Source organism: Cervus canadensis, chromosome 16, assembly GCF_019320065.1.
Source record: "Cervus canadensis isolate Bull #8, Minnesota chromosome 16, ASM1932006v1, whole genome shotgun sequence".
NCBI classification, from domain to species: Eukaryota; Metazoa; Chordata; class Mammalia; order Artiodactyla; family Cervidae; genus Cervus; species Cervus canadensis.
In genome coordinates this window covers 35,793,945-35,810,403 of record NC_057401.1, presented here as the reverse complement: position 1 = coordinate 35,810,403, position 16,459 = coordinate 35,793,945, and the positions used below count along the sequence as shown (strand labels likewise).

The 16,459-nt window shown below is 44.5% G+C and overlaps 1 protein-coding gene across 2 annotated transcripts in view; it reads left to right on the top strand.

Moving 5' to 3' along the window:
- The window catches only part of SLC1A3 (solute carrier family 1 member 3), a 79,256-nt gene extending 72,708 nt beyond the window's left edge, over positions 1-6,548 (top strand). For both annotated transcript variants that reach the window (XM_043488511.1, XM_043488512.1), the window contains 4 exons: positions 494-727; positions 1,330-1,524; positions 2,434-2,568; positions 4,233-6,548. In XM_043488511.1, the coding sequence (XP_043344446.1) occupies positions 494-727; positions 1,330-1,524; positions 2,434-2,568; positions 4,233-4,437 (769 nt within the window). In that variant the 3' untranslated portion in view covers positions 4,438-6,548. The remainder of the gene's footprint in view (positions 1-493; positions 728-1,329; positions 1,525-2,433; positions 2,569-4,232) is intronic.
- Positions 6,549-16,459: the final 9,911 nt, after the last annotated feature.

Sequence of the window (16,459 nt, the reverse complement as noted above, 5' to 3'; positions counted from 1 at the left end):
GGCATGCTATACATCTTGCTTTAGCTTGGAAATCAGTCTCTGATGTGGGAAATGCTGCCCCCCCTGCCCCACCCAGATGTCTGGAAATTGGTTCAGTGGATTCTGACTGTTCAGGGTATTTAGTAGGAGGTGGTGGGGAGGGCTCAGAGAGTGGATGGCATCTGAGCACCCCCAAAGTGACCGAGGTATTTAGGGAAAAAAGGTAAGTAACAAAACCTCTGAACCTACCATTTTTCTTGGTTTTGGAGAAAATAAAAACTGTGACCTAAAGAAATTCTGAGTGAAAGGAAAGCCTAAAGTACTATTTATATTTAAATTTATATTTTAAAAAAGGAAAGAAAGAAGTTCATAATTTCTGCAAGCCCTCATAGTATCCTGGGCAGAAAAGTTGGGAAATCAACTCTCGTTGACTTTTTCTTATCACTTGGTAATTTCTGTGAAACAGTTTGTTGGAAATCAGACTTCCAACTGTGCATGTGTTGCTTCTACATAGGTACGCCCCTCTGGGCATACTCTTCCTGATTGCAGGGAAAATTGTTGAGATGGAAGACATGGGGGTGATTGGGGGACAGCTGGCCATGTACACAGTGACAGTCATCGTGGGCTTGCTCATCCATGCCGTCATTGTCCTACCCCTCCTCTACTTCCTGGTAACGCGGAAAAACCCCTGGATTTTCATCGGAGGGTTGCTGCAAGCACTCATCACAGCTCTGGGAACTTCCTCCAGGTATAGATATATCCATGGCTTATTCCTATCAGAAAATATATTTCAAACCTTACTTTGAACCAGAGCCTTCAGATTGGAGTGACAGGGTGCATTTTTTCCATGTTTTAAACATCCAGACACATGCATTGGCTTTTTGACTCTGATGCTAACCAGACTGATTTGGGATTTAGGGAGTGGCTGGCTATACACACTTGTAGGGGAAAAATAGAAATCAACTGTCCTTTCCTGCCCACTCTCATCTGTCTTGTCCAGCTGCCATTTACCTGAGATGCCAGAGCATCGGCACTTGCTCTTCTTGCGGGGATTGGGGAATAATCACAAGCAATGCCTCATGGAGGAGCCTAGAAGCAGGAGAGCTGTCAAATGACGCAGTGAGGGGACCCACTGTTCCTAATCCTGCTCCCCTATTTATAATAGTGCTGACTTAGTTCCCTTTAATTTAGAATATGGGAGAGGAAGGAACTCTCTGTCCAAAGTACTAAAACAGACAGGCACAATAGTAGGACCAACTCCCTAAGGGTTGTTGCAAGAAGCAAATGAGGTAAGCCATGCTTCACATCGTCAGGATGGTCATCTGACATGTCCTGTTTTACTGTGCTCAGCTCCGCCACCCTGCCCATCACCTTCAAGTGCCTGGAGGAGAACAATGGCGTGGACAAACGCGTTACCAGATTCGTGCTCCCGGTAGGAGCCACCATCAACATGGATGGAACCGCCCTCTATGAGGCTTTGGCTGCCATTTTCATTGCTCAAGTTAACAACTTTGAACTGAACTTTGGACAGATTATTACAATCAGGTACAAGGAATATTCTACATGACATTTTCTTAAGAATGCCTTTAAATGATGAGCTAGTGATCAGGGCCACCTGGCTGAGGGTAACACCCAGGGATGACACAACCACAAGCTCTGGTCCCTTACTCTGTAGAACACTTGGTACTATACAAGGGGGACGATGTGAGGGAACCATGAACAGTCTCTTCCACAGACTTATTACTATATGAATACCACTTCATATCTACTCATAAAACATTTTCACATTATCACATAAGCCTATCAAATAGATATTTAACAAATTGAGTTCCAGGTGGGTTATGTGCCTTACAAATGAAATTCACATCGCCTCTGTAAAAAATATTGATAGTGCTACAGAACTTTGTTCATAAATCATGTTGCTTTTGGATTCATAAATTTGATTTTTTTTTCCTGACCACAGTGGCCATACAAGTTCAGTAGTCCTTACAGTCCTCTGCTTGAATAGAGGAAGTATTAGAAATAAATTGTTATTTTAACTGTACAGTATTTTAGACCTTACAAAATACTTTCAGGTACATGAGGAAGTATTCTATAACATCTTAGGGGAAAGGCCAAAAGAACTTTTTGGCCAACCCAATATCTAGGTACAAGGTTCTGGATTTAGAAAAGGCTGTAATAGTAGGACCAACTCCCGAAGGGTTGTTGCAAGAAGCAAATGAGGTAAGCCATGCTTCACATATCAGGAGGCACATAATAGGCATTTGATAAGTATTAGTTAATATGCTTATTAACTCTGGGTTTTTTAACAATCTCATTTACAATTTTCTGAAGTGTGTCCTCTCATGTTAACTTGGCAAGTCAGACACCACCACTGTGCATGTTTTATAGGGTCTGCTCTCTATTTGGGGAGATTTAAACAAAGGTTTTCTGTTTGGGGACTTCCTCTAACAGCATCACAGCAACGGCTGCCAGTATTGGGGCAGCTGGGATTCCTCAGGCAGGCCTGGTCACCATGGTCATCGTGCTGACATCTGTGGGCCTGCCCACCGACGACATCACACTCATCATCGCAGTGGACTGGTTCCTGTGAGTACACTCGGACTGCATCATCCGGCTTGCTGTCGTGGGGGCCCCTCTGTCATCTTAGGACACCAGGCAGCCTGGCACCCCTGCCAAAGGGCTCCAGGAAGAGGGGCAGCTTGACCTGTAATTAAATTGTGCTCCCTGCCTGATCCCAGTGGCTATCTGGAGCCTGAGTCCCAGACTCTATGCACACTCACCCCCTTATCAGCCCACAGGGTACATCTGGCTGTTAACACTTCTCACTCCATAAAGCCATTTGGGGATTGGGAAACCCACTGTCTGCAAAGTCAACATAAATCAGCGAAGTCAGTTCTGAATTGCACAACATGTCCCCATGGCAGCCGGGACAGAAGTGTGGGCCTCCCAGGCTGGCTCAGACTTTCTCCTTGTGCTTCCCATTCCAATGGCGTAATACAGGGCGGATGTTCCCATCTGATCCCCACAGGGAGCGGGGCGGCCCTGAAGACAGTGGGAAGAGAGCTGGCGTCATTAAGTGGAATTGATTTTTGGCTCTGGGGAAAATTCCAAGAACAGTACCCTAGACCCTAACCTCTAGGGCGTATCCCTCGGCCCGTTTCCCCTCACCCTTTCGACTGACACGTTCCGCTCCTCTTCTTTCCCTTCCACTTACAGAATTTCTCCCCCGGATGCCCAGGTTGAAAGCCTAGAAGGACGCAGTAGGTGCTAGAGTCTACATAGAGGCTGTGAGCTAGATCTAATGACCGCGAAAAGCTCAGAGTGCTCAAGGCACTATAAGGTTGGGGGGGGGGGGAGGGGAGGTAATTAACTGAAGCTTGAGATCCACAGTCACTTGGATCGTGGCCTGTGTCCTGCCCCTGTGTGATCCTGGGGGGTTACCCAGCCACCCTAGTTTCCTCTGTAAAATGAAGACAGCAATGTCTTCTACCTCCCAGTGGTGCTATGAGGATTAAATGCAGTGGTACGTAGGAAGCATTCGGCCCACTATCTGCCCCACAGTCCTACTCGACTCATGTGAAGACTTTTATAGCGTAAACCCATGTTTCTCAAAGGTTTTAGTCTTATAACCCCTTTACATTTAAAAAATTGAGGACTCCCAAAGCTCTTTTAATCTGTATGGGTCATATCTATCAATATTCATCATGTTAGAAAAACTTGGGCATTTTTAAAATGTTGAATACATTTAAAGATTACAATAATAAATTCATTACATGTTAACACATATAACGTTATTCTGAAAAAATACCACCTTCCAAACCAAAAACTTAGGGGAAAGAATGACATCATTTTACATCTTTGCAGATCTCCTTAATATCTAGCTTAATACAAGACTAACTGCTTCTGCCTTCAATCTCTTTTGTTAACTTTTGTGTTATGTTGTAGTATTCTAGAAACTCCACTAGATAGACATTCATGAGAAGGTGAGATGGAAAGGGGCAAGTAATATCTTGGCATTATTATGAAAATTGTTTTTGCCTCAGGGACCTCCAGGGGTCTCTAGAGTCCAATTTGAGACCTTCTGGTAAAAGGAAGGAAAGAGAACCAAAGATTAATTTTAAATAGAAGGAGACAGGGAAGCAGAACTTAAGAGATGCCCCCAATGACTTAGCTGGCTAGTTAGAACATGAGCTGAAATCTCACGATGTTTACTGGAGCCTCGTTTTTCACGCCTCCCTGCTCTTCCCCAGGGACCGCCTTCGCACCACCACCAATGTGTTGGGAGACTCCCTGGGAGCCGGCATTGTTGAACACTTGTCGCGACATGAACTGAAGAACCGGGATGTCGAAATGGGTAACTCAGTGATTGAAGAGAATGAAATGAAGAAACCATATCAACTGATTTCCCAGGAAAGCGAAATTGAAAAATCCATGGACAGTGAGACCAAGATGTAGACTAACACAAAGAAATGCTTCCTTGAGCACCAGGTGTTTGAAAACCATTATACAATGTTTCCATCTCATTACAACTCATTCTCGCCAGAAGCCCCTTACCTCCCTTCTCCTCCCTGCCCTGACAGGATTGGGAAGTATTCATCCAAAATCAAGGGAGGATTTTGCAGTGGCCAAAATGTATAGTTTTCATCTGTCTTGAAATTTTTAAGTCATTTCATGTTAGTCTTATCTAATAAGGTACTGAGATCAAAAATAGTCCTGATCAGATCTTACAAGTTTCTGTGGCACACAATCCTGTAAATGTGATAGATCTTATAATTTAAAGACTCAAAACAAATGCTAGGCTAAAATCATGGTTTTAAATCAACTTTCAGAGTGGAAAAATCCTTCAGAATACAATTCAGTTTTAGGATCAAAACAAAACAAATTGATCAGTAATGGGTTATTAGTTGGATATTAAGAGGGTTCCCCCCCCACTTCCTCCTATGATTTGTGTCCTTATTTTATTAGTAGCAGGGCAACATTAATACACACCTAGCACTGCTGTAAGGAGGCATGTAAAGAGAAATTTCCATGTGGCCATGGGGAAGTTAGGAAGTCTTATCTCTAGGCCTCAGTGTTCCCATCTATGAAATGAGCAAGTTCCTTAGATGCCTTTATGATTGATTCCAGTCCAAACATCTGGTGGTACCGTGAAAGAGCATGTCCTCCAGTTCCCCTCAGAATATTCTGTAGCATGGATCATTCCATGGAGCATGGGACTTTCAAAGCAGACATTTATTGCGAATGAACGTTTCTAAATAGTGGGGGTGGGGGTGGCTGTGTGGTTTACCAGGTCCTGTGTCCAAAATGTCAGTTACACATCACCAGACTGGAGGCATTCCAGGAGTGGAATTGTGCGTGAAACTCTGCTTAGTTCTTCCCAAGAGGGGCCGTATTCCCTTCTTTCTTACCAAACTTAAGGGACTCTTCTGGGAAGGATGTCTCCCACCACTCCTCAACTGACAATAGACTTTTAGAAAATAAAAAGTAAGACTATCAATTAGCAAGGGTGCTTACCCATCTTACTTTGGAACACTAAAGAGCCAGCCAGGAAAGGATGGAGCATGGTTGACATTATAAACAGAGGATTTTAAAACACCAAGATCATAAGTCATCTTTAAGGAAGAGGTTTGTTTTTTTTTAAACCTGAAACACTTTCTCTTCGGTTCAAAAATCATTCCCTAAGGAAGTCTGCAGATTAAAATATAAGGTCACTTCTTATATTATTTTAAGCAAGTCAAATGAATGAGCTCTGTCTCTACTAGAGATCCCAGAGTCAGGTGGGTGGTCTCTTATTTGAAAAGGTTTTCGACTCTCCTCAAAAGTTCTTAGAATGAGTAAAACAAGGTATTCCTTTGTGTTGGAACATCACTCACAAAATCATTCAAAATCTTAAGCTGGAGTGGTGTTTGATTTGATTGTGTTTGTGTCCATGAGAGAAATGGTAGAAGATGAATCGGTATGAAGCCATGTCAGCGTGGTTCCAAGAAAAAAAAAAACATTGGGGCATTAGTTTCAGGCAAGGCAGCTACCAGGTTTAGAGGAAATTAATGTTTTTTTTTTTACCCTCTAAGGAAAATGCAGTCAAAGATGTGAAGTGGGAGCTGACAGACAATACCAACTATGTTTGAGTTTCTGACTGAAAATGGTGAAGAATGGACTTAATCATGCTAACAGATTGAAAATCTAGACATACATCCTCTGATACACAATTAGAGATATTTTTATATAGATTGCAAGCATTACGTGTGTACAAAAGTTAACGTTAGGCTGTGGTGGAATAACCGTTTAATGTCAAGGTTCTATTTGGGAAATACACTACAAAACTTAATGTATTATCCATGGCTGTCATGACACCAGTAGAGCAAAAATTAATCATGTCAAATTAACTCTGTTACACAGTGTGATCTTTTTTAATACTAACCATCTCTTATGGAAAGCAGATCCTCTGAGATGACCCTCTCGCCAGCCCATCACAGGCTCTGCATATCACATGTACCCAGTGTGGACTGAGAAGCGTTACTTTGTAGATGTATTTTCAATAAAGAAAAAAAATTAGTTTTACATGATATCTTTGCATGTTGTTATTATTCTTCTCCCTGAAGGAAAATAAACTTTTCATTCAAGGAAGTATTTCAGTGAGGTCAGGGTAATGCTGGGAAGGATGCCTTGCAGTTTTTTGGTTTGTTTGTTATTTTTTTCCCTTTTTAGATTTTACTAGGTAAAATCTTGGAAGGTCCAGCTAGGGAACCCGAACACAAGAAAATCAGAAAGGACATACTCTCCCTGCCCAACTCCTAAAACCGAAGCTGAAAACAGGAGGAGGTGAGGGAAGCATTTTGCCTTAACAGCCTGCATTTACTTGTTCATTTCAGATTCAGATTTCTCCAATAGAGTGAATCATTTCCATGTTGGGATTAATTAGAAAAGTGTAATGCCACCAGTGGTTCTTCTAAAAAAAAGTAATTTCCTGTCTGACCTTCAAATTAGGTAGATTTATCTATGTGATGACTGCTGCCATTTGTGAAAAGAGCTGAATAAGATCTCAAGGGATATTTCAGAAACAGCCAGTGTGCCAGTGAACCATTCTATTCATAAAGTATGAATTATGAGTAACCACTCTTTTTTTTCCTGTCATGCTTTTTAATAAAGAACTGAGAGGCAGTACCATGGAATGCCCATATTCAAGTTGTGTCAGGAGACCTTTTAATCTAACCCTCTACCAGCAGGTGGCAGCCACCTAGAGGAGGGGCTCTTAAGTATGGTCCACAAAACCCCTAGATCAGGGGTCCCCAACCTCTGGGCCACAGTAACAGTATCTCCTGTCAGGTCAGCAGCGGCATTAGATTAGAAATAAAGTGCACAGTAAATGTAAAGCACTTAAATCATCCCAAACCATCCCCACCACCACCACCCTATCCATGGAAAAGTTGTTTTCCATGAAACCTATCCCTGGTACCTGAGAGGTTGGGGACCACTGCCCTAGATCATCCATGTGAAGACTTAAGTGAACTCACAGCCCCTGAAATTGTAGGGAAAGTTCTGGGCATTTGCCTTTCTGCATGGGAGCAATCTTTAATTTCCATCAATTTCTCTAAAGGATCTTTTGACCAAAACATTTACAAATCACTGTTTGACCAGTCTTTTTACAAGGCATCTATGATATTTGAATGGTTGGGTGGGGAAATGCCCACAGCCTGGGGGAATCAAACCAGCTCTGGCCATCCTAAGGGAATCCGCATCTATGGGACTTTCTGGATACAGAAGCAATCAGGAAAGTGCCACAAAAAATTCCCCCCTAGGAAGTGCTTCTTCCTGCAGTCACCAGTTTCCTTCCCGTCCCAGTCGAAGCTGGATTTTGCCTCCGCCCCAACCTCCACAGCCACGCCTGAGAAGCTGGTCATCGGTCTGTGGAAGATCTGGAGATGCCATTAGGGTTGAGGGACATGGCAGCCCTGTCCGTGTGTAACTAAGGTGATGATGGAGAAGCTGGCATAGATCCTCTATGTGGTGGTTATAGATCTGTTCACAAACGGAATTTGGAAATTTTTCAGATTCACAAGTTTTTTTTTTAATGTTTTTGATGAGTAAACACGCTCCTAACAAATTTTCTTACAATCCAGCACTGTGACAAGTTGAGAGTCTATTCGTGCTTCCCATATTTATCCCTTCAGCACCACTGCCCCACTCCAAGCAGGATTTTTCTCTCCTAGGCTGAAAAATCTCTTTCCCAGTAAAATCCCATCTTTTTCTTTTTTTTCTTTGGTAAATCCTTATTCATATACAGCGTGTTGAAAATGGAGATTTTACTGCTGTTAATTGCGTGGGTCTGAAGGAAGGGCTCGTTTCGCGCTGGAAGGGGCAAAGGGGCACGTGGAGGGGGCACGCGCGCTCCTTCCGGGTGGCCCGCGGGGCACTTGCCCTGAGGCCGCTGTCAGTCATCCGGCCTCCGCGGCGGCGGCGCGCTGCCCCTTCTCCCAGCCGGGTGGTCCCAGAACTGAGGCAACAATGGCCAGCTCTGTGTGGCCTGTGCTGGGGGCCAGAGCCGTTGGTAGGCGTCATGCCGAAAGCAGACTCCGCATGAATAAACCGTCAGAAAAAGCCGAGAAGCAAGAGCCGAGAAAGCTAAGTTCGAGGAAGGCCGAGTTCTAAAAGCGGGAGATTGGAAAACTAGGGGATAAACGAGGCAGGGTCTGGGGGAGCGATACCCGTAATAGCCACCGGGGGGAGCCCGGAGCTCTTTGCAGGAAGGAACTGCACTTCCTCTTGGAGAACTCGCTTGAATTAGCTCAGGATGAAATTCCAAGGTCTGCAATGCAGAGGGAAGATCAATATGTGAAAGCCATCAAGGGGTTTAAAACTCTACCCCGCCCCATTTCCCTTTTCCCTCTGGTCATCCTACTTCTCCAGTCCTCTCTCCCAGGAGCCTCTTCCTCTCTGGGTATTCTCTGTGTAGCCTCCCCGGTGGACCTGCCTCTCTCTCCTCCCACTTCCTTTTTTGATATCACCTTGTTCTAGATTATTATCTTCACATCCTATCACTTATGTTTCCTAAGCACAAAACAGGTACTCAGAAAGTGGCATGGGAACGTTCTTTTTTTCAGCTCATCTTCCTTTATCCCTGCAAAACCAATGTCTCAACCTTCAGTTTGGAAACAGTCTCATTTTATTGAACATACACATTCAAGTAGGACTGTCAGATAAAATACAAGAGAGCAATTAAATCTGAATACTAGCAAATAATGTTTTAGTTTGAGTATTAAATAGCAAATAATGTTTTTGTGTAAGTCTGTCCCAAAATATCGTAAGGGCAACCTGTATTTTTTGGTTAACTTGGCTACCTTACATACTAGTGAAATGAAGAATTCAAGACTATGCTTGCTTCAGTGAAATGAATATTATAGGTGACAGAGTTCGTGTGATTGTTAAAATAATTATCCTAATTTTTTATTTCTCTTTGTAGACAAAAACGTGTAAAAGGTAGCCCAAATCTGGGACATTTCTTCCTCTTTATTTACTTTGGGGACTTTATCACTTATTATGTGCTTGTAAATCACTGCATGGTCTTAAATAAATTAAATAGTGTTTCAGTTATCCATGCTTGAAATATTTTAGACTCACATCTGTTTTTCTTCTCTTTTCATTTTTTCCCCCTTTCCTTCTCTTACCCCTTCTTCCTGTCCTCCCCTGCCCCTACCCAACTCCAAACATATGATATTTTCTGTAATCTGTTACAGGGCTGAGTGATTTGGCATTCACGTATTGTTTTCCAATGTGAACATATTTTTTTCATTTGGGGTGCTCTTTTTTAGAAATGCACCCATATTCTTTTCACATTGCACTATCCAAAGACCGTCATTTTCCAGCTATTGTAAAGTTGGAAAGGAGGCGTTTTTCAAAGTCTTCCGAGGAAACTGTAGCCTCTGTGGTTTGGCATCATTCCCACAAAAGCCCCTTCTTTCAGCTGAGGCTGAAGGATATTAAAAAGCAGGGCCCAGTTGGTGCTGCAGAGGGAGCACAAAATACACCCCTTAAAAATCGTAAAGTCTTTTCCAATAATCACATACGTACAGCCAGCCTAGGGTGGGTCTTGCAGAAGATGGTGTCAGATGACAACTTTTGGGTTTCCCTTCCGAATCTGTAGGTTCAGGAGATCAGGAAAAAAAGGCTGAAGGCAGCCAGCCAGGAGCTTGCAGACATAGCAGGAAAAAATAAAGACCATCCAAGAGTCATCTCAGCCCCGAAAGGAACTGACGATCCATCTGCCCTGGGGAGAACTTAGCACTCAAAGTTCTGTCAACAACACAAGTCTGAAACTGTCACCAAATTCCATGGCCTTGGCACTGCAGGGCTTCAGTAAAGCATTATTTCAAGCCGATGATGAGCCATTAGCTGAAGAAGTAGAACGTCTACACGTGTGTTAGGAAACTAACACAGCTAGGCTAAAAGTATCAGTACCTTCATGCTTTCTCAAACTTAAAGGCCTTTGGCTGGCTTCAGAGTAATGGTTGAATCCAGACCTGTACATGGTGCTGGCTGAATCCACACTATTAACCCTAAGTTCTTGGGCAGTTTCTTCAAGGTCCCTGAATTATCTTGCTTAACCCTGGAACATAATCTATTGGCTTCATGGTGATAGTAGTTGCCTGGACAAGGAAATGTGAGTTCAAGTCCCTGACTTGCTTTTTTTTCTTTCTTTCATTTATTTTTTATTTGGCTGTGCTGGGTCTTAGTTGAGGTATACAGGATCTTTAGTTGTGGTATGCAAATTCTTATTTGTGGCATATGGAATCTTGTTCCCTGACCAGGGATGGAACCTGGGCCACCCCTGCATTGGGAACTTGAAGCCTTAGCCATTGGACCATCAGGAAAATCCCTGACCTACTTTTAGCCAACTGTGGTGCCTTGACCTAAACCTTCAGGCTCCCCTGTAAGTCCTCATCTGTATACATGGAGGTTAAATGAAACCCCAGTTGTCCACACTGATTTTCCTCTCAGGTTTCCGTATACCAGAGGAGGTTGAATGGGGCCCTGTGGTCAACTACACTTGGCTTCAACTTTCCTTATCATCAACAGGTATAATAAAACCTCCGTAACATGTAATGAAAATTAAATAAATGAAAATTATAAAATTCTCAGCACAACTCATGGCACTTAGGAAGATTCTCAAGGTGTCTAGAATAAAACCGGCTTAGTGGAAAAAGAAGAGGCACACGGATGATGCTGGAGGAAGGGAAGGTGGATCCTGACTCCATCTGAGCCCACAGAGCAGGAAGGAACTCCCCAAGGATGCCACAGACCAACCTCCTCTGGGAGGGAGGTTTTGCGGAGGCCCATCACCCCTAGAAACGAGTATCCTGAGAAACTGCCAGGCCGGAGGGGCCCAGGCCTCTGCATGCACCCGGGGTACGGGCAACCCCTGCCAGTCTCCTCCGCGGCCTTTGTCAGGCCCGGCTCCCCCAGCAGCCCCGCGCTGCATGGTGGTTTTGTCAAGGGCACAATTCGACACTCTGAGGGGACCACCCAGCTTCCTCCCGGGTCTCCCAGAGAACAAAACCGCCTCTCTGTGTGCCAGCGACCTCCCCCTCTGCCAGGCCCCCTCCAGCCGCCCTGCTCCCTGCCAAGGGGAAATGGAGAGGCAGTCAGGCCCACACTCTGTGGGAACCCCAGGGCTGGTGTGCTAATGAGCTGTCCCCAGCTCCGGGCCAGTCTCTCGGTACCTGGAATACTGCTGCCACCCTGTGGCAGAGGACTTCCTCTAGGCTCTCCCGAGGGCCCCTCCAGACCAGACGAGGCAGAAACACCGGGCCCTTGCTGCAAACTCCTGACCGCGATGGGAGCAAAGTCTAGAGAGACAGAAAATAGTTCAGGAGTCTGAAAGAAAAAGGAACCCGAAGTAGTGTATGTCTATGACAGGAATTCTCAAAGTGTGGTCCCTGGACCAGCACTATCAGTATCGCCTGGGAACTAACTAGAAATTCCACCCTGGATCTACAGATTCCACCCTGGATCTACAGAATCAGAAAGGCCCAGCAGGCTGTTTTTACAAGTACTCCAGGTGATTCTGAAGCACATCAGAGTTTGAGAACTACTGGTCTAGAATCTAAAGAGAAATGGACTTTGGAATTGACAGACCAGGTCAATTAGGACCAAGGTCTTAATCTCAGCCTTGCCTATTAACTGTGTGACTCTGGGCCAGTTAACTCACTTCACCATAAACCTCAATTGGCTCATCCCTATCAGGGTCATCATCACTCCTGTTTTCTAGGATTTTGTTGAAGATTCTATCGGAAACAAAGGGCTGGCACGTGCACCTGCCTGATCAGTGGGGCATGTTTAAGGTGTTATCATAGTGGAGTAATAAACTTGTTTACAGTCCCACGAGGATAAACAGAGAAGATGCTGCCCTTCATCTGTTTACTGTACAGATGTTGATAGAGGGCCTGCCATGTGCAGGCCCAGTCATGGGCAATTTGGAAATAGCAATGCACGGACAATTCTAAGAAATGTGGAAATGCATTCGAATAAACGTGGACTTATGAGGATACCTTGGACTGAATACTAGTCCCTCCAATAGGTTGAAGCCCTAACCTCCAATGTGATTGCATTTGGAGATGGGGCTTTTAGGAGGTAATAGGGTTAAATGAAGGCACAAGTATAGGGATCTAATTTGACAGGATGTGTGATCTTCTCTCTCTCTCACACACCCACACACACATACACACACACACACACACACACACATATGCCAAGGAAAGGTCATGTGAGCACATAGCAAGAAGGCTGCTACCTTCAAGCTTGGAGAAGAGGCCTCACCAGAACCTGACCATGCTGACACCCTAATCTTGGATTCCCAGCCTCAAGGCTATGAAAAAATGAAATCTCTGTTGTTTAAGCCACCCAGTCTGTGATGTTTTGTTAAGACATAGGCTCAAATTATAATCATTGTCAGGGATGATAAAGCTGTGTAAAAGCCTGGAGAGGGGTTGGAGAACTATTTAAATAGGGTGGGAACTTCCCTGATGGTCCAGTGGCTAAGACTCCATGCTCCCAATGCAGGGGGCCTAGGCTCGATCCCTGGTCAGGAAACTAGCTCCCACATGCTGCACCTAGGATCCCACAAGTGAAGTGAAGTCAAAGTCACTCAGTCGTGTCCGACTCTTTGCAACCCCATGGACTGTACAGTCCATGGAATTCTCCAGGCCAGAATATTGAGTGGGTTGCCATGCCCTTCTCCAGGGGATCTTCTCAGCCTAGGGATCGAACCCAGGTCTCCTGCACTGCAAGTGGATTCTTTCCCATCTGAACCACCAAGGATCCTCTATTTTATCTGTCACTTCTTTGTTGGTCCTTCAGGTTGACAAGTCCAGTCCTTGCCCATCTAAATAGTCATCCGTGGCAACTTGGCATCTTTCAGTGCCATTCCCTAGACTTAATGCTCCCTCTTCTCTTCTCCACCTTCTTCTTCCAACCCTGGAACTCACTCCCACACACACAAGGCCCCTGTTCAGACCTGCTGGCTGTCAGCCTGATATCCACACTGCACAGGAAATGAGAGAGGTCTAAGTGAGCAAACCATACCATACCCTCTGCTGGCACGGGGCAGCCCAGCACAGTACAGAGGAGGAGTCCGAGGTCTCTGCCCCTGGAGTTCTCCTCAGCGTGGGTAACAAGGTACTTCTCTCCTGGCCTCATCTCTTTAAATAGCTACCCCCATAACTGGAAGGGATGGGGTTCTGCCCCCCACTGTACTGCCTCCATCAGTCTCCCAGTGAAACCCCTACTGTCTAGTTCACCAGACCTGGGTTTTGATAAACCAAGGAAGGATGTGAGGAAATTGAGAAAATCTCTCTTCACAATGTCTGCTCTCAAATCTCTTGCCTTGAAATAAGATCTTATTTTGAGAATCAGAACCTGAATACCATTGATTTCTTTCTGCTGTAATTATCCTAATTTCTTGAGGCAGATAAGTGTCCTTGGCCGGGCGTGGCAGAAAATATATTCCGAAAGGCAAAAGAGGAAATCTTGTCAACTTTTTCCTGCCAAAATATTATGTAATTATTATAATACCAATTATTATTATAGAAAAATGAGGCTTTAGTGATTAGGGAAATTTCACTGGGGTTCTTTTTCATTCAGGGGATTTTTCCAGTGTCTTCTCAAAGATGCTTTTCACTTCCATCTAAGAAGTCCCTTTAAGATGTATTCATTTATGAAACTCAAGCTACGTTAGGCTTTTATGTCTGGCATAGGTTTCTCCTCCCTCAGCATCCTCCAATTGTCCCTCCCCCGCCGCCATGAGGTTGTGACTTGCCCTGGGTCAGGTTGCCAGTCACCTGGATCCTTTGCTGCACATGGAAGGAAAGAGTATGGATACACGTTGGGGAAACCTGGCAAGTTACAGACCATGGGGTTACAAAGAGTCAGACAGGACTTAGCAACCAAACAGCAACCAACACCATGCTGGGGAAAAAGCTGGAGTCTTAGAGCTCAGACCCTGTCAAGGACCCCAGCCCCTGCAGGGTCATGCTCAAACCAAACCCAGCCATTTTTCTTGATTAAGAGCCCTCTTGAAGTGGAGAGGAGGTTTGAAGTAAAAATAATGGACATGTGTTTCAAATCTACTCCCCAAAAGGACAGGGAAGCTTTGACATAGGAAAAAGGTCACCATTTTCTATACATTTCCAGCCTTAATGGAAATAAGAAAGTAGAGTGACACTCTTGGGGGCCGTTATTGGACAAAATCAAGAAATCTCTCTAAGTAGAATGGAGAGGACTCCCTCACCTACATGTCTCAAACTCTCAGACTCCAAACCGATGCTCCCTTGTTCCCACCTTGGCCCAGCTATGCCCTTCTGAGATGCAAGTCACCCCAGAGTGGTTAAGCAGTCAGGACCTTACAGTCAGGAGCCTCAAGTTCAAATCAGACACTTCCAGTTGCTCAATATGTGTCTTAGGACACTAATGTCACTTCTCTGAACTTAATGTTTTTTCATCTGGTGGTTTTCTGGGGGTTTAATTAGGCAATGATTAGCTCAGCAGGTAAAGAAACTGCCTGCAATGCAGGAGACACGGGTTCAATCCCTGGGTTGGGAAGACCCTCAGAGAAGGAAATGGCAACCCACTCCAGTATTCTTGCCTGAAGCATCCCATGGACAGAGAAGCCTGACCAAAGGGTCACAAAGAGTCGGACATGACTGAGCACACACAGCATATGTATATCTCATGGCCAGCACATACACATGCTAGAGCTGAAATTCAGCTGAAAATCCGTGTCCAGTCCAGCCACACCAGGTGTCTGCTGCTGTGTCATTTCTGATTGGTCGGCATCCATGCATCAGTGATTGTAATGTGTGTTCATTATCACCTCCAGGTACTTCATCATTAATGTTATTATTCTTCTTGTTTTCACACTGTGTGTCCCTGGTGGTTTTATCTAGAGAGAGAGAGAGATCTTACCACAGGATGGAAGCAAATAATCTTCAAAGTCCTTCCCAACTCTAAAGTTTCATAAGTCTCCAAAAATGATCTATAGCTGGAACTGAGTAAGACCAAAGAGAACTCACGTCAAAGCGCTGGGAGGTGGTGAAGAACAAGGAAGCCTGGCGTGCTGCAGTCCATGGAGCCTCAAAGAATCGGACAGGACTGAGCAACTGAAAAACAGCAAAAAGAGGGCTGAACGGTAACAGAAGCTGAAGCCATGAGGAACATCCTTCTCTGCTCGTTCCCATCCAGGCAAGAATCTTCAGGGGCTGCTTAGAGAGTCTGTGGGTGTTCCTAGAGCTCAGAGCATTTCTCCACCTCCCTGCCTTCCTTCTCGTTAATCCTTTGCTCTCCCTTGATTGTGTGTTATCTCTCTCTCTCATTCTCTCTGGCCCTCAGACGGAGGACTCAGGCAGCTTACGAGTTTTTCATTTCTATTCCCCCTAAGGCATTATCTCTCTCATAACAATTCCTCTGGCTCTGTGTTCTGAAGCTTGCCCCCACTGACATGGTCCAGGATCCGTGTATATATATGTATATACATGGTGTATATATATATACACCACATCTTCTTTATCCATTCATCTATTGATAGATACTTATGTTGCTTCTATATTTTGGTTACTGTAAATAATGCTGCTATGAACATTGAGGTGCATATATCTTTTCAAATTAGTATTTTTGTTTCCTTTGAGTATATACCCAAGAGTGGAATTGCTGGCTCATATGCTAGTTATATTTTAATTTTGGGGAAACCTTCACACTGTTTTCCACAGTGGATGAACCAATTTACATTCCCACCAAAAGTGTGCAAGGTCAACACGTATTTATCATGTACCCCGACTCTGGCTTTAGAGAGGTAAGTTTGAATCCTGACTCTGCTGTCTGCTAGCCATGTGACTTGGGGAGGGTTTACACCCTCTCTGAGCCTCGGTGCCTTCATCTGTCAAATGGAGATATAACAACATCTGCCTTGCTATGGCAGCTGTGAGGATAG